Here is an 18,573-nt window from a genome sequence, read left to right as displayed (position 1 = left end):
TGATCTGGATCTGTAAGGGACCACATTGTTCCCAGAAAATAAAAATGCAATTATTTCATTAATTTGAATAATGAACCCAATGGTGTGTATTTGGTGGAGATGGCTACCTTTTAGTGTTGTTTATAATGAGATATTTCTTCAGTTTTGTTTTAACTTCAACATGATAAGTAAAAATGTTGTTGTTTTTTTTTATTTTAGCTTTTATAGTCGCGCGTTTGAGAAAATGTTTCAACAGTGTTTGGAGCTGCCATCTCAGTCGAGATATTCAATCTCTTTTCCGCTGATCTGTACTCACTTTATGAGCTGCACACACGAGCTGTGTCCTGAAGAGGTAATTATTTCAATGAGTCAGTGAAATTAAAATTTTAATTGAGAAAACAATATTGAAATGTGTGTGTTCCTGTAGGGTGGTAATTCAATTTGAAAGAGTAGGGCATAATCCCAGCCCAGAAATCTACTAAATGAGCAAATAAAGCTACTAAACCCTATCTTACCCAGCCACCTTCGACAAAGATTTGTGATTTAGGGTCACCCTTAAATCCTCAGGGAATACTTGGAAACAATGAAACCAAATGATAAATTCTGCACCACAATTTTCTAAGCATGGGCTAAAAGGCCATAGTTTTTATAAGCAATTTTTAAATGGCTTTATTTCAAAGATCTAACACCAACAGTTCAGGAAAACAAATGAACCATTGACATCTAATCATAGAAGAGGGACATATGCAAGATCCTGTTATAAACTACAGATACATTATATGAATATCTTCTCAAAGGGTATGCACCTCTAGGAGCAATGGATGGAAGTAGAGTAAGGCTACATATCAGCTGTTGTCAGTTAGAGGATGGAGTGAACAATAGTGTGAGAATTGTGCTTAGTATATCTGGAATCATATCTCTCAATATAGTAGTCACTTTCTCCATGACATTTTGTTACAAGCTGTCTGAAGGAACGCTTAAAAAATATTGTAAAACTTCATGCTATGCTGACTGATTCCAAAACTCCCCAAGAGTCTCTTGATGCTCTATACTCCACTTTGAAACATAGAGCCAAGCAGTGATTTGATTTTTGCACAGCCTCCCTAATAAGTTGGCTGTAGAACATGAAACGTATATCAGTTTAAATAATGTGGGTTGGTAATTTGAGGTGGTCATCTTAAAATGTATAATTCATCTTCTTTCACGTATACTTACTGATTTTTACATTTTCCCATCCTGGCCCCTTGCAGTTATACTCAGTGATATATAATTATGAATCTGCTAGAAGGGTTATTAGAAAGGATAACATTACATAGATCTCAGTGTCTCCAGTCTTCTGCAGCAGAGCAGTCCCTTCCCCAAGACATATCTAATTAGCTCAAATAGAACTGTAGCTAAAGATTCAATATTTTACAGGATTATTCAGCAGTCATATTAGGTTACCTTGATCTTACAGGTTCGCATGTATGATCTAGAAAAATAATGTTGTGAAACTCAACACAAGTCTCAAACTAGTTTCAGTATTGGCAGTATGTATTTGATACCCGATATCAGTGTCTTATTCTGTGGAAATTGACTTTTTTTTGTCTCTGAATACCCTATTACGTAAACTTGGGTTCTTAAAGAGTAGCTTGTCATTTAAAAAAAAAAAACACATAATTTTGTACTCAAATACCTACATTCCATTTTTGCACCGAATGCAAATTTAGTTCACAACTATCAAGCTGACATCTGATTGTGTCCAAAATATGGCACAATTGACCATTGTTTTGTCAGGAATACTACTAATATGCAATGGTTGCCGTGCAGACTAATTCACATATCCAGTGTTGCACATGCAGACACAAAATGCTCAGACACACACATGCATACATTACCTAACCTGTCTGGACACACAGATGCGTTGTCGCACATAAACAAAGAATCTCAGACACACATACATCCACACATTATCACTTAACCTGTCAACTCCCCATTTACATTTGTTGCAACTAGCCTCCTGTGTCTTCCTCTTGAAGTCCACACAGCCATAGACCAGATCAGATATGATGCAGGCTTAGGGGAAGGAAGCAACTTGGCTACAGTGATAGAAAACAGTAGGGCAGAGTACACTGTCTTTAGGACTGAGGAGATAGTGCAGTGCCAGCACTAAAGAGCTGCTCCTCACAGTGTAGTAATGGGAAGAGTTGATGGTGGGTTGGGGCGGATATGCATTTGATTGAACCATTTAGATCCCTTTCTCCTCTCCTTATTTTCTGACCGTGAGAGATACTCTTTCCGCTATATCCTTGCTAGGAATGCCATGCCCAACCTTCCCCACAGGCTGTCATATGGAATAAGGTTCTTAAGAGTTGTTCTTTGGTTGGCAGTGTTCATTGTATGGATTCTCTTTTCTCATTCTCTGGTCTTGCTCTCCTCGTCCTCTGGGCAGGGTCCCCAAAACCATTATGCAAGCTCTCATTTTCAGGGTTGACTCTTCCCGTTTTCTATGCTGAAGTTAGTTGCTCTTGTTCTCATGGGTGGAAGGCCAGCTGCAGCTGGGCCAATGGAGGAGGCTTCTCCGTTGACTAAGTTCTTTGTCACTGGCCAACACAAAACTAAATGAGGCAGTGTGTTTATACATGCCTGGACAAATTGGCTTCTCAGCCTTTTTTCAGCAATGATGAGCAAATGATGATAGAATTTTGGTAATATCTAGTTCTCCAGATAAATATGATAAATACGTTTTGCAGAGCTATACACAGTGAATGGAAAAAAAAAAAAATGATTCGCCAGAAAAGTTTGTCAGTTAGGCTGAAATACCATTATTACAAAAAGAGTATCTCCCAATAGACCGATAAACGTCCTCTCCTGGGTTCTAGGTCATTGCGTATTTTCATGGTATCAGAGGCCAGATTACAACCTCATCAACAATACTTAAAGGCTCACTGTTTGGTTATTGTAAGCCTGAATCCAAATGACAGGTTTTACAGTCACTGACAAGACGGTGACAAAAGAAGAACCTATTAAAAGTAATTTCCTTTCATCAGACACAAGTGGGCTTATACATAGTCTCAAAATGGCTTCCAAACTCATATGGTCTATTTAACAAATCAGAAATATTGCAATATCACTATGATGGAGTTGAATGCATTACATTTTGCGCCAGTGTCCCTTTTTTCATTAGTATCTTCTTCGAGCTCAGGCTTTGTCAGATGCTCAGGATTCTGCAGAAGTGCCAAAATGCTCAAAAAGGCCCACCTTTTATTTAACTTTTTTTGGGCAATGTCTTTCCAATTCCTTGGGCAGTAGTGCCCTTGAGGTCTCTTGTGTGACCGGCACATTAATCTACAATGTCAGTGTTTTTGTTTCCTTGTTATTGAAATTACCAAGACCAGGATAGATTGTGCAAATCATTGAGCAAAGCTATTACTGACTTTAGAGCTGTTGCTTTGCTTTGAGTAAACTTCCTACATTGTTGCTCAGTGCTGTGTCCCTGTCTTTGTACAACATGCAATCTTTGCTTTTCTGATTTCCTGAGTTATTCTTCCACAAACCAGACCACACTCTTGGGACCTTACTGTGGGTTTGAAAAAAGCCTTGCATTTCACTGGCAAAATGATGTCACTGAAAGTTCAAAGGGGACATTGCTTTACTAAACCTGTAGTAATACTATTTGTCAGCCCATCAGATTGTACTAAATGATAGGTCATACAGTGGTATGTGCTCCGGGTGAGACTGCCCAGGATGGCTATGGATGCAAGTACATACCTGCCCAGCTTTTATGGTGGAAGTCCCCTGAACCTTCTACCTTGAGCAGTGGCTGCAGTGAAATCACTGGTTGGAACAGCAAACTGATATCCCATGGATAGGAGGGGTTTTGGATGGTGTATCAAAGTTAAAGTGGCTGAGGAATTGCAGCCTCATAAGTATTTTGAAAGTAAAAGTGATGACTTCCAGAACTGGTGGCAGAATTTGACCTAACCTAGATGAAATATTTCTGCTACCTACCGGTTAGACATTATCAGAAATGCCAAAAGATAATTAAGCTGTACAGAATCAAATCAAGTGTAGATCACAGAAGGAAATGTACTCCACATTTTTTGTGCCAATGATTATAATTTACTGGAGACTCTTCAAGGAATGACTGACATATGAGTTAAAGATCTCAGACGCATGGGAGAAGACTGGAATGAAGCACTAGCACAGCCCCTTGAGTAGCAATTCTGATCAGTTCCAGTGTCTTCCGGCTCCAAAATGTGCACAAAATATACTAACGCTGGTCAAGACTTTATGTAACGGTATTAGTTTGCAGCTCAGCCAGCATACTGTGCAAGGGAGTCAGTCCCATGTACCATTTATCACCCCATCTGGAAATTCCTGATGAAGCATACATTTTGACGAAATCCATCCGTAATTGATGGGAATCTTTGGCATAAGGTCAGACTCTCCACACGGCCAGTGAATTTTTGATTGAAAGGGGATCTGTATCTCCCCAACTAGATAACCCTGCTTTAATACAGGGAGGTAGCCAGAAAGTGGGGTAATGACGACAAACCTGATATTGACAACTGATGACTAGCAGTGATTGTTGCTTGACAGTGAAGAAAGGTGGTGTCCTAAGTAAAGGGACAAAATTGGGTGGAACCTTTGGAGGACTCCAGGTCTTAACGAGTTCCTGGGGTGGATGGAGTAACCACTGAAAGATGGGCACTAACAGTTTGAAAATAGGGAGACTCCAGCACGATGGGCATTTTGCATTTACATCACATGCATATTTAATATATTCATGATGGTCAAAGGACATTTGTGCTTTAATGGTTTTCTTTATCATTCTGCTTTCTGGTGAATGTGAACTGTTTTTGCTTTAATCATCCGGTTCAATTATTGTGCTTGCTGAGGAATCAAAAAAATTTGGAGTGGCCAAACTTTTGAAAGTATTTTAAAGCTTTAGTATTGAAAGGGATTAAATAAGAAAAAACAGGGATGGAAAGAGATCTACAAGGATACAGTGAGAGACAGGTTAATAGAATCCCAATAAGCAGCTAGTGTAACAGTATTGCTGTCACCTGTCTTGGGTATACTCCTGATTCCCTGCCTTGATGAAGTGGAATATGTGGCTGTAGAAATCTGCAGTACCGGGGTGAGCTGTAGTGAAATCCATATCAGACTGATAAAAGATGAAGCAACACTAGAGGCACTTGGCACATGTAAAGTTATTTCCAACCTCTTCTTATTAAAGAACTATCCTGTGAGGGGACGCAGGATGTTGACGAATAGATATAGAAATTTCGGAAGCGCAACCATTTTCACAATTGCAGTACGCCCGGCGAGTGATAATGGTTAGCCATATAGCCGGGTAGCTAGTTGGTTCGGTAGCCCATTTCAGTGGTTACTCCGTCTAGTATGACGTTGCAGCCTAATCTCCTATTATGTTTATTTAAATTCTGCAGTATTGGGTTTTACAATCTTCTTATAAACAGGTAACAGTCCTTTCCCGGAAAACCCAACCTAGAGGCTATTACACCATTATTTAGAGAAAACTAAGGTCAAGCAGCTTTTTCACAACTCTGGAGCAGTTCATACAGGATTAGTTTCATCTGAGCAGACTATTTCTAGAATTGTAGTCTCTTGTATTGAGGCCAACATTCTTAAGTGAGAGAGGGCAGCCGTGGCTCTTCTGATGAGTAATTTTCCTATTCCTATTTCCTATTCCTTGATGAAGTGGAATATGTGGCTGTAGAAATCTGCAGTACCGGGGTGAGCTGTAGTGAAATCCATATCAGACTGATAAAAGATGAAGCAACACTAGAGGCACTTGGCACATGTAAAGTTATTTCCAACCTCTTCTTATGTGTTTTTTTTTAAACCTTTATTTATACTTTTTAAAAGGTATACCTTTCAGGGAAATACTCCTCACAGATCATATTCGGCAGCAGTACAGTGTCTCATTACATTGTTATTAAAGGCAGTTAATTAGACTATATACATTCCGCACACATCACAATTGACAGCAAGATGACTGCAGCAAATATTAGCCAGAGCATGTAATCAAATCTTGCAGTGCACAACAGGGATAATGACGAGAGGGCACGACCTGGCAGGTGGCTCATCTCAGAGGGGCAGTCTAACCTCCGGGAATAGCTGGGTCAGGTGTGTCTGTCTCTTTAGTGGCGCTTTGACTGAGATACGTGGTTAAGGGGTCCCAGATGTCTTTAAGGTGGGGTTTTGGAGGCATAAGCTCCCACAATGTGGTTAGTTATCCTGGCACTATGAAACGTCGGTCAGCCACGCTCTACAAGTGGGCGTTGGCTTTCGGCCCCAATGTTTCACCTCTCTGCGCTTAGCTAGCAGCAAAAGAATTGCGATGAGGCGGCGGGGTGCATCCAGAGCTTCCTTTACGTATCCAAGGAGGCACACCAAGGGGTCTGGCGGGAATGGGGCCCCAATGATGGCACCGACGATGCCACAAATGGTCACCCAATAGTGTGCTATCCATGGGCAATTCCAGGCCAGGTGCACAAATGTGGCCTCCAGCACCGAGCAGCGTAGGCAGTTCGAGTCGCCGAACAATCCCATCTTGTGTAATTGCGTGGGTGTGTGGTATGTTCTGTGTAAGTACTTGAAATGTATTAGTCTCAGTCTGTAGTTGGGAGATAGACTATAGCAGTAGTCCCATTGCTCTGCTGGATTTTCCAAGCACAGATCCTTGTCCCAAGCCGCCCGGGCTTTTGAGGTATCCAACAGGGAAGCAGTCAGCGTTAGTGAAATGGGGGAAGGGGGGGGGGGGGGGGGAAATGTGTCATATGATGTGCGACAGGTTGCTCTGAATTGGTAATAAAGTAATGTGTCTATGGATGTGATCTCGTGCTCAGTAGTGCCAGTAAATGGTCGGAGAAAATGGCCATCCGGGTAGAAATCTGAAAATGGTTTGACACCAAGTGTGCCAGCCCAGCCCTCAGCATCCCTACTTAAAGTGGGGGGTAAATGGGTTTGTCCACAAGCATAGCGGATGGCGCGGAGGGCTCTGCAAGCCCATTGCACCAGCAGACACGTCCCATGCTCATCGCACACATTCCACCATGTTTTTCATTCTTGGGTGCTTTGTATGGCTGGAACAGTGCTGTTGCAAGCGGCCATGGAGACACCTGGTCTTACTCAACTGCTAAATGCGGTTGAAAGAGGGTGGTGTGGAGCCAGAAGTGTAAAAAGCTTGCTTGGTCACAGATGGCATCTAGCTGCATGTCTGGCGCTCCCAGCCCTCCGCGTGCGAGTTGCAAAGTGAGGAGTTCATATGATATCCTGGGATGTCGGCCCACCCACACTAGTGTGATCATGTTGGATCGCAGCCGCTTAAAGAACTATCCTGTGAGGGGACGCAGGATGTTGACGAATAGATATAGAAATTTCGGAAGCGCAACCATTTTCACAATTGCAGTACGCCCGGCGAGTGATAATGGTTAGCCATATAGCCGGGTAGCTAGTTGGTTCGGTAGCCCATTTCAGTGGTTACTCCGTCTAGTATGACGTTGCAGCCTAATCTCCTATTATGTTTATTTAAATTCTGCAGTATTGGGTTTTACAATCTTCTTATAAACAGGTAACAGTCCTTTCCCGGAAAACCCAACCTAGAGGCTATTACACCATTATTTAGAGAAAACTAAGGTCAAGCAGCTTTTTCACAACTCTGGAGCAGTTCATACAGGATTAGTTTCATCTGAGCAGACTATTTCTAGAATTGTAGTCTCTTGTATTGAGGCCAACATTCTTAAGTGAGAGAGGGCAGCCGTGGCTCTTCTGATGAGTAATTTTCCTATTCCTATTTCCTATTCCTTGATGAAGTGGAATATGTGGCTGTAGAAATCTGCAGTACCGGGGTGAGCTGTAGTGAAATCCATATCAGACTGATAAAAGATGAAGCAACACTAGAGGCACTTGGCACATGTAAAGTTATTTCCAACCTCTTCTTATGTGTTTTTTTTTAAACCTTTATTTATACTTTTTAAAAGGTATACCTTTCAGGGAAATACTCCTCACAGATCATATTCGGCAGCAGTACAGTGTCTCATTACATTGTTATTAAAGGCAGTTAATTAGATTATATACATTCCGCACACATCACAATTGACAGCAAGATGACTGCAGCAAATATTAGCCAGAGCATGTAATCAAATCTTGCAGTGCACAACAGGGATAATGACGAGAGGGCACGACCTGGCAGGTGGCTCATCTCAGAGGGGCAGTCTAACCTCCGGGAATAGCTGGGTCAGGTGTATCTGTCTCTTTAGTGGCGCTTTTACTGAGATACGTGGTTAAGGGGTCCCAGATGTCTTTAAGGTGGGGTTTTGGAGGCATAAGCTCCCACAATGTGGTTAGTTATCCTGGCACTATGAAACGTCGGTCAGCCACGCTCTACAAGTGGGCGTTGGCTTTCGGCCCCAATGTTTCACCTCTCTGCGCTTAGCTAGCAGCAAAAGAATTGCGATGAGGCGGCGGGGTGCATCCAGAGCTTCCTTTACGTATCCAAGGAGGCACACCAAGGGGTCTGGCGGGAATGGGGCCCCAATGATGGCACCGACGATGCCACAAATGGTCACCCAATAGTGTGCTATCCATGGGCAATTCCAGGCCAGGTGCACAAATGTGGCCTCCAGCACCGAGCAGCGTAGGCAGTTCGAGTCGCCGAACAATCCCATCTTGTGTAATTGCGTGGGTGTGTGGTATGTTCTGTGTAAGTACTTGAAATGTATTAGTCTCAGTCTGTAGTTGGGAGATAGACTATAGCAGTAGTCCCATTGCTCTGCTGGAATTTCCAAGCACAGATCCTTGTCCCAAGCCGCCCGGGCTTTTGAGGTATCCAACAGGGAAGCAGTCAGCGTTAGTGAAATGGGGGAAGGGGGGGGGGGGGAAATGTGTCATATGATGTGCGACAGGTTGCTCTGAATTGGTAATAAAGTAATGTGTCTATGGATGTGATCTCGTGCTCAGTAGTGCCAGTAAATGGTCGGAGAAAATGGCCATCCGGGTAGAAATCTGAAAATGGTTTGACACCAAGTGTGCCAGCCCAGCACTCAGCATCCCTACTTAAAGTGGGGGGTAAATGGGTTTGTCCACAAGCATAGCGGATGGCGCGGAGGGCTCTGCAAGCCCATTGCACCAGCAGACACGTCCCATGCTCATCGCACACATTCCACCATGTTTTTCATTCTTGGGTGCTTTGTATGGCTGGAACAGTGCTGTTGCAAGCGGCCATGGAGACACCTGGTCTTACTCAACTGCTAAATGCGGTTGAAAGAGGGTGGTGTGGAGCCAGAAGTGTAAAAAGCTTGCTTGGTCACAGATGGCATCTAGCTGCATGTCTGGCGCTCCCAGCCCTCCGCGTGCGAGTTGCAAAGTGAGGAGTTCATATGATATCCTGGGATGTCGGCCCACCCACACTAGTGTGATCATGTTGGATCGCAGCCGCTTAAAGAACTATCCTGTGAGGGGACGCAGGATGTTGACGAATAGATATAGAAATTTCGGAAGCGCAACCATTTTCACAATTGCAGTACGCCCGGCGAGTGATAATGGTTAGCCATATAGCCGGGTAGCTAGTTGGTTCGGTAGCCCATTTCAGTGGTTACTCCGTCTAGTATGACGTTGCAGCCTAACCTCCTATTATGTTTATTTAAATTCTGCAGTATTGGGTTTTACAATCTTCTTATAAACAGGTAACAGTCCTTTCCCGGAAAACCCAACCTAGAGGCTATTACACCATTATTTAGAGAAAACTAAGGTCAAGCAGCTTTTTCACAACTCTGGAGCAGTTCATACAGGATTAGTTTCATCTGAGCAGACTATTTCTAGAATTGTAGTCTCTTGTATTGAGGCCAACATTCTTAAGTGAGAGAGGGCAGCCGTGGCTCTTCTGATGAGTAATTTTCCTATTCAAGAGATTTGTAAGGCCACTACATGGAAACTGATTTATAGTTTTTGTAAGAATATTTCTCAGAATGAAAGGGTAATCCTTTCTATGTAGAGCCAAGAATTCGTCATTACATTTGTACATGCATTTGAGGTTGAGTTAGCTTACTATTCCATTCTGCCGTTTATGAATATCAGAGAGAATCCCATTATGGAGAAGAAAAAGGTACTTACTTAGACATCTAGTTCTCCATCATAGCTGTTCTTTTTGAATTGATGAAGTTAGCAACCATCTCAAAGCACTCCTGGTTAATAGTCTGAATGCAGGTCTATTTAAATCCTTCTTGTGCCTGCCCATCAAAAACAAACTGCCTGACTCACTGCTGTCCTTGACAGGATAGGATGGTCTTTAAGTTTCTTAAAGGTACAAATCAGTATACACTGTTTTTTCTGTTTTTATAAGAGAACCGTTTTCCGCTTTCTTTTTCTTTTAAAGCATAATACAGTGGTGTTTCACATGCACTACAGCAATCTTAATTTGGCTGATTGAATGTATTTATTTTCTTTAAATAAAACACACACACACATATTACCACATAAAGGAGTGTTCAGTTCTCATAATGGCTTTTAGTTCTGATACATTTTGTTCGAGGCATGTGGGCTGTAGATAAACATGCTTTGCATACTCCTGCCATCTAGTGTTGGGTCTGGATGTTTGCAAGTTGTTCTTCGAAGAAGTCTTTCCCACTCACGATGAAAGGGGACTCCTCCTTTCAGTGATAGTGCGCATGGCCATTGACTACATTGTTAGATTGTTTTTTTTTTTCCATCATCGGGTTTGGTTGTGTATTGCTATGCTCCGGTTCGAAACCGTTCCTCGGGTTCCCCTCGGCGCGAAATCTTCTCTACCCTCAACGGTATTGTTTCCGTACACATTTACACTTCTCCGCTTATCGTTTCGACATCGAAATCGAACTTCCATCGGAAAGCTTCGTGGACGGCCTTTGAGGCCTAACTGCCCCCGGTCAGCACTCTGTCGATGGATCAGACTCCGTTTAAATGCTGTCCTCTGTGCCACGCGAAGTATCCACGCACAGACTCGCACGAAGTGTGCAACTTGTGCTTATCTCCCAAGCACAAAGAAGAAAACTGTGACGCTTCGAAATAGTTCCGGTCAAGACTCTGCGCGAACATCGGGCTCGGCGGCGAGACATGTAGTGTCAAAGAATCGAAGACACGCCGGACATCTTCAGTGAACACTCCAGCCAAGAAGACATTGAGGCATCAGCAGCAGAAGAGGAGGAAGCCTTCTCCGAACAAGACTCGAACTCGGAGCTCGAGATAAACATTCACGCCGAAGAACTGCTGCAGGGACAAGGTGACGCGAGTACCAAAGACCCTTGCCCCCACAAACACAAAAAAAACACAAGGCGTCGGCACCACCTCCGCCTTCTGGCCAAGGTCCGCACCGAGACGATGTTTACAACGCCCCGCCTTTGGGCCCGTCTCGGAAACAGCCAGTCAAGCCTTCCGGCTCTGTACCCGGTCGCCAAAAGTCTTCCTCTGAGCCGAAACCCTCTGGTTCCAAGCAGGCTTGGAGCCAAAATCCTTCGTCCCGAAACCTAAGCAACCTTTGGAGCCGAAACCTTCCGCGCCAAAAGGCCAGCCTTCATCGCCACCGAAAACAGCGGCAACGAAAACTTCTGCACCGAAATACAAACAGCCCCCTTTGAAGCAGAAAAGGATACATATTAACCCCGAGACTGGTCATATTTACACGAAACCACCTCATAAACGCAAGCTTCAAGATGAGGACATTTCTTCCAAGATCCCTTGAAGAAACAATCTGTAGCTACAAGTCCTTTCCATCTTCCATCACCTCTTCCAGCACCTCTGTCTCCACCTCTGAATCCTTTGCATATTACACCTCAGGATTCCCCACACTCCTACCATGACGATGGTGATGCAGATGATGGGGGGGGGTTGAATATCCCAGTAGATCCATGGACAGATTACACAATTGATCCCCCTGGTGATGCTGATCGAGACCTTTACCCAGCCAAACCAGCTCCTCCAGACCACAATGCATCACACCAAGAACTCATTGCCAGGGTGGCACATTATCATGGGGTTGAGCTGCACAAAGAAACTGGAAGAAGATTTTTTGTTTGAAACTTTAGCTTCTACACACAGGTCATCACAGACACTTCCCATGCCTAAAGGCAAGATGCAACATGCTGATGAGATTTTCAAAGACCCAGTAAGAGCACGCATCTTGACTCCTAGGGTGGACAAAAAATATAAGGCCTCTCCTACGGATCCTATATTTATAAAGGGACAATTACAATTACCGTTAGATTCTCTAGTAGTATCTAATGCTCTTAAGTGGGCAAATTCTCAAACATCAGGAGATGCTCCTCCTCCAGATGAAGAGTCCAGATTAATTGATGCTTCTGGCAAGCGCATAGCTGCTCAAGCTACAAATACGCAGGGCCACTTAGCCAGGTATGACAGGGCACACTGGAATGAAATGGAACAGTTACTTCAATATCTCCTAGATGTGCATAAGGCTAAGACACAGGATTTAGTAAATTGGGGTAAGCTCATTTCTAAGTCTTCTATACGCTGCGCTCTAGATGCTGTAGACAACGCAGCTAGAGAAGTTAACACCAGCATTCTGATCATAACACACTTGGTTAAGGATTTAAGGGTTTTAACCTGAAGTCCAACAATCAATCCTTAACACACCCTTTGATAAGGAACACCTATTTGGTCCTAACGTATACCAGGCGTTAGAGAAAATGAAGGACACCGAGGTAGCTAAATCTATGGGAGCACTCTAGACTACCTCCAGCAGAAGCTCGTTTCGCTGCTCCTTTTACAGAGGAGGGTCAAAAACACCATCCCCATATCAAAATACCTCCACTTACAAGGGTAACAACCAGTCCTCTCCCTCCAGAGGTTTTTTTTGAGGAGGTTATAGAGGCAACAACTTCAAAGTTAGGGGTAAGGGCAACACACCCTGTAACTCTCCTTCTCTCAACAAACAGTGACTTGCCCACTTCCCCCCGATTGCACCACACCTGTCAGGGGAAGACTTCAACAATTTCTCCCCATTTCTATAACATCAGACAAATGGGTGCTTGGAATTATCCAACATGGTTATTGCCTGAAGCTTACCAGCAATCCCTCAAACATTCCGCCTCGGTCTCACAAGTTGTCTCCAGAACACATACACTTGCTGGAACAAGAGGTCCAGTACCTCTTACTGAAAGGGGAATAGAACCAGTTCCAATACAGTTGAATCTAAATTGCACCCCATGCAAGGCTTCACATGTGCCCCCTACAAGAGTGCTTAGCACGTCAGTGGATACAGTCACAAGGTCAATTAACCAATCTAGTGTAGGTAGACAACCGTACCCATCGCTCTCTGCAGTGGTGGAACCCACAAAACTTATCAGCAGGCCGTCCTTTCATCGACCCTATTCCACGAATCGTGCTCACAGCAGACGCATCTCTAACAGGTTGGGGGCTCATCTCAAGGGTTACACAATACAAGGCCTGTGGAGCAACAAGCACAAGGCTCTCCACATCAATTACCTAGTGCTTTTAGAAGTTTTTCCGACACTCAAAGCTTTTTAAACATACCTTATCACAAACACTGTCCTAGTCCGAACATTACACTTGCTCAAGTCAACACTTGCTCAAGTCACTTTGGAAGTGTGCAATCCATCACAAGATTTATCTTCTGACAGAACATCTCCCAGGAGTAAACTATCAAATTGCAGACTTCCTCAGCAGAAGGAGACTGCAAATTCACGAGTGGGAACTTCATCCCCAATTTCTCCTTCCCTATTTCAACAATGGGCTTTTCCACAAATAGATTTGTTCGCCACAGTTGAAAACGCAAAATGCCCAAGCTCCGGCTCCAGGTTCCCACACCCTCTCTCAAAGGGCTGTGCCCTATGGATGAACTGGTCAGGGATATTTGCCTATGCTTTTCCGCCTCTCCTGCTCATTCCGTGTATGGTTAGGAAACTCAGGCATACATCCCTCACACTAATTCTAGTAGATCCCTCATGGGCCTGTCAACCATTGTACACCACCCTGTTAGAGCTGTCAATAGTTTCACATCAAAAACTACACCCCACCTCCAGTCTCCTCACACAGAACCATAGAGAAATCAGACGTCCAAATCCCAAGGAACTACATCTAGCTATCTGGCTCCTGAAGTCATAGAGTTTGGTAATCAAATTTACCACCATGAATATTCTAAAAGAAGCAGGAAGGCCTACCACCTGAGCTTGCTATGCAGCAAACTGGAAAAGATGTGCTTTGTGCTGCAATAACAACAAAACCGCCCCTTTAGATGCTTCCATACAAAACATTCTATTACCTGTTACATTTACAGCAAACAGGACTGGTGTATACGTCTAGTCGTTTGCACCTTGCAGGAGTAGCTGCCTACTTGCAAAATAGGCAACATCTATCACTATTTAGAGTTCCAGTAATTAAAGATTTCATGGAAGGCTTAAAAAGATTAATACCACCACAGATTCCCTTTAGCCCTGTGTGGAATCTCCACATTGTTCTCACAAGGCTCATGGGTCCACCTTTTGAACCATTGCACAAGTGTCGTCTGCAATTCCTCTCATGAAAAGTTGCTTTCCTCATTGCCATCACATCACTGAGGAGAGTTGGTGAGCTACAGGCATCAACTTTAGAAGAACCCTTCTTTCAGCTATACAAAGTCAGGATATTTCTCTGCACCAACTCTAAATTCCTTATCAAAGTTGTTTCTGCCTTTCACATTAACCAATCGGTTGAGTTACCAGTTTTCTTTCCTCAACCTGATTCTGTAGCAGAACGCGCTCTTCACACGCTATATGTTAAAAGAGCATTACTGTACTACATAGATAGGACAAATGACTTTTGCAAAACAACTGTTTGTTGCATTTGCTCCACCTCACAAAGGAAATCCTATCTCTAAATCTGGTATCACCAGATGGATTGTTAAATGCATTAAAACATGCTATGCTAAAGCTAAAAGAACTTTAACTGTTCCCCCTAGAGCGCATTCCAGTCGCAAAATCGGGGCTTCTGTGGCCTTTTTAGGTAACATTCCGCTAGCTGACGTATGTAAGACAGCTACATGGTCTACCCACACACGTTTACCAAACACCATTGCGTAGATGTGTTAGCACGTCAACAAGCTAATGTAGGCCAAGCAGTACTTAAAACACTGTTCCAAATAACTGCAACACCTACAGGTTAGCCACCGCTTTTGGAGTATACTGCTTTATAGTCTATGCAAAGCATGTGTATCTACAGCACACACCCCTCGAACGGATAATATTACTTACCCAGTAAGCATCTGTTCTTGGGATGTAGAGCTGTAGATTCACATGCACCCACCCGCCTCCCCAGGTACCTATAGTTGTTGCAGTTCGTCATTATACATTTATTCCCATGCACATCTATATACTACACTTTCTTACTCCATTCTCACCCTCTTCTGGGAAGACAATCTACAATGGAGTTGATGCCCATGCGCACTATCACTGAAAGGCGGAGTCACCTTACCTCGTGACTAGGAAAGACTTCCTCGAAGAAAAACAACTTGCAAACATCCGTACCCAACACTAGATGGCAGGAGTATGCAAAGTATGTTAATCTATTGCTCTACATGCCAAGAACAGATGCTTACTGGGTAAGAAACATTATCCTTTTTTAAATGTTTTCTAGGATCCTATACATGCGCAGAGATAGCAATTGAGCACCTTCCGGTCATACCTTTAAACAGCCCCCTTCACTCCTACGATCGCCCAGCTGCCACACCCACTAAGACATAACCTCAAAAACACCGCTTTGTGGAACACATTCCTAACTTGTGATGAAAACGACATTCTTAAAATTCTATCAACACTCACACTGTCAAACCATTTCTGCTGCCCTTTGCCATCTAACTTCTTTAATGAGATCAAAACATCTATACTCCTACTCTGGACAAAGATAGTGAATGGTTCACTACTTCAAGGTGCTACACCACACTGCCTAAAATCTGGGCTGGTTACCCCTATTCTGGAAACAACCTGTAGCAGACCTTACGGACCCAAATAACTTCTGTCCAATTTCCACCATTCTGACTTCGGCAAAGCTACTTGGGAAATGTGTCCATGTCCAATCATGTAAACACATAGAGCAATTCCGACTGATAGACCAATACCAATCCGGCTTCCGTCATGACAACAGCACTGAAACAGCCCTTACTCACATAGTTGATGACATATTAACATATATTGGATCAGAATGAATCTTACCTGTTTATTTTCTTAGACCTCTCCGCTGCTTTCGATAAGGTCAAACATGACAGTATACTTGACTTACTCTGTCTGAATATTTTCTATTCTCAGTTGTATTTTTCTTTCCACATTTTTGTTTGCTTTTTCTTATACGAATATTTCCTAATCATATTTCCATGTTCGTATGTACAGTTCAGTTTGATACATTGTAGTTCTTTGTTTCTTTAAAGGAAACCGTATGAGGTAGCACATTTGTTAGAGTAGTAAAATAGTATCAGTTTGAGGAGGAATGTAAAATGAGTTTAGTTATGTCTAGGAGAAAAGAAAATGGTGTGGGCATCTGCAGTTAGCAGGGATTGCGCCAGTTATTGAAGCCTTGTTCTACTAATAAACTCAGTAATAAGTCTACCTTCCTTGTGGAAAGTTTTTTTGTTAGCATTACATTAACCTTTTCTTGAAGTACCTCTTTTTAATGAAATGTCAAGAAAATACTTCAGACTACTCAAATCTTTTCAAATATGTTTTGCATAGTTTTTGGCTGGCTTTTGAGGCAAGGAGTCCATCTTTGTAGCCCTCTTTATCAATCTAACATTCAGGCCAGATCCAGGAGATGCCCAAGCAATGATCCTATAAGACTTTTCAGTAATGTTTGACATAGTAGACTATATCATCCTAATGATCTTCGGTAGACAGAAGTGTGGCAATGCCTTCATTTAGATATACATTCCTTCTCCCATTGAGTAATCTGTAGACTCCAGTGCCGATCACTGTGTATTGTTTTACTTTGGTACAACCAAGTTTTTTTTAGGTCTAGTTCTTCATCTTTGCAAATGCTGTGCAGGTTATATATTTCTGTTGAATGGAGTTTGTCCTGGCTGTGCTCTGCCTTCTCTTTCATGTGACCTTCCTGCCTGTTCCTTATGGAGCTAATAATAAACCAACAGGGTGATTTTGTTATTGCAGGAGCAGCATGACCTGCAGGTAGCTCAATGCTCTTCACTCTTCTATTGAACACCACTAGGCATGCTTCATGGCAGTGCATGCAATTGCTCTTTGGCAAAGCCACCATGTGGCATACATGAGTATTCACTCTCACCAGCATATATGTTAGTCTGCATAGAAAAGAGCATGCAAGTGTTAGGAGGTGATGTGCCTGTGGTGTGTGTTAAGGACTGATACTGTGCAGTTTGAGCGGCTCCCTTTGGTCCGTGCACCTGAGCAACACACAAAAAGAGGACTGTTGCATTTGCTACTCTTGCGTATGTGTTCCATGCTTTGGCATATGCCAGTTATGTGAAGATTTTCGCAGGTCATTGTTACACCATTTGTTTGTGAGTTGTGACATAATTTGACATAATTTGAGAGTTTCCTGCATCCCATACTGTTACTCTTAGGGCAACAGGGAATCCTTGTGAGGGAGTGGAATGGATCAATTGTTGCCAAACCTTAGCCTGTAATCTTACATACTTTATTGTAAATGCATGGAGTAACCATCTCAACACTTGTGTAAAATGGCACAGATACAAGCTCATCACCAAATGGCCCAGGAGCTTCATGCTCCTCCATTTACACCAAGAGAGGTAAGAAATCTTTGATGGATTGAGGCCCATCCTTCAATATTTCAACATGGTCACAAAGAGCATATTCTGCACAGTGAAAACACAGTAATGCATCTTTCCATACCTTGGTTGTTTGGATTCCAACAAAAACTTCTGTATCAGCTTGATTAGGCCAACAGACTATACTTTCTTGCCCTACATTTCATCGTGCTTAAAATAAAACTAATCTGAAATGCTGCTGTAAGCATCTTCCGCTTCCTCAACACAGAATGCATGGTAACAGTCATGCTAGCACTTACCTATCCGACGCTAGATGAGTGGTCTTGAATGCACTTTGCATCATTCACAAAGCCTCCCAAGATAAAGGACCTCTGTATCAACAAATTAAATTCAAACTATACAAAAATAGGACATTGTACTACAGGCTTGCATCGCAATTGTCATATACTGCCAAGCTCTGAAGCTCACTTCCATCCCAGATTTGAGGAATCCAAAAGAAACATGGGTGCGAGGAGAAAAGAAAACCTGGCTGTTTGAAAAATAATTTAACTGTTCCATCACACTGGAATAGAAGTCATAAGAATAAACACTTCATGTACAATCTGCAGTCTTCAGATATGCAGCAGCCAGACCTGCACACTCTTATGTTTGCAAATGCTCCAACAACTTTGTGTATCCTGGTAAGTTACCAAGGGTTGTTTCGTTTCTTGCCTGGGTATTATATAGCAATATAAATTCATATATAACCTCATAGCCCTCACTAATACTATAACTCTCCGCAGTTGTGCAGCCAACAGCAGTTCAAACAGGTTGCATTACAACTTTCTTACACTGCTTTGGTCTCTTAC

The 18,573-nt window shown here is 42.9% G+C and overlaps 1 protein-coding gene across 1 annotated transcript in view; it reads left to right on the top strand.

The window, feature by feature from the left end:
- NCKAP1 (NCK associated protein 1) overlaps positions 1-18,573 on the top strand; it is a 487,736-nt gene that overhangs the window by 244,410 nt on the left and 224,753 nt on the right. The window contains exon 17 of the mRNA XM_085648703.1: positions 199-331. Within this exon, the coding sequence (XP_085504829.1) occupies positions 199-331 (133 nt within the window). The remainder of the gene's footprint in view (positions 1-198; positions 332-18,573) is intronic.

This window comes from Triturus cristatus, chromosome 3_2 (assembly GCF_964204655.1).
Source record: "Triturus cristatus chromosome 3_2, aTriCri1.1, whole genome shotgun sequence".
NCBI lineage: Eukaryota > Metazoa > Chordata > Amphibia > Caudata > Salamandridae > Triturus > Triturus cristatus.
The sequence above is the reverse complement of the archived record's forward strand: the minus strand, read 5'-3'. Positions and strand labels throughout refer to the sequence as shown.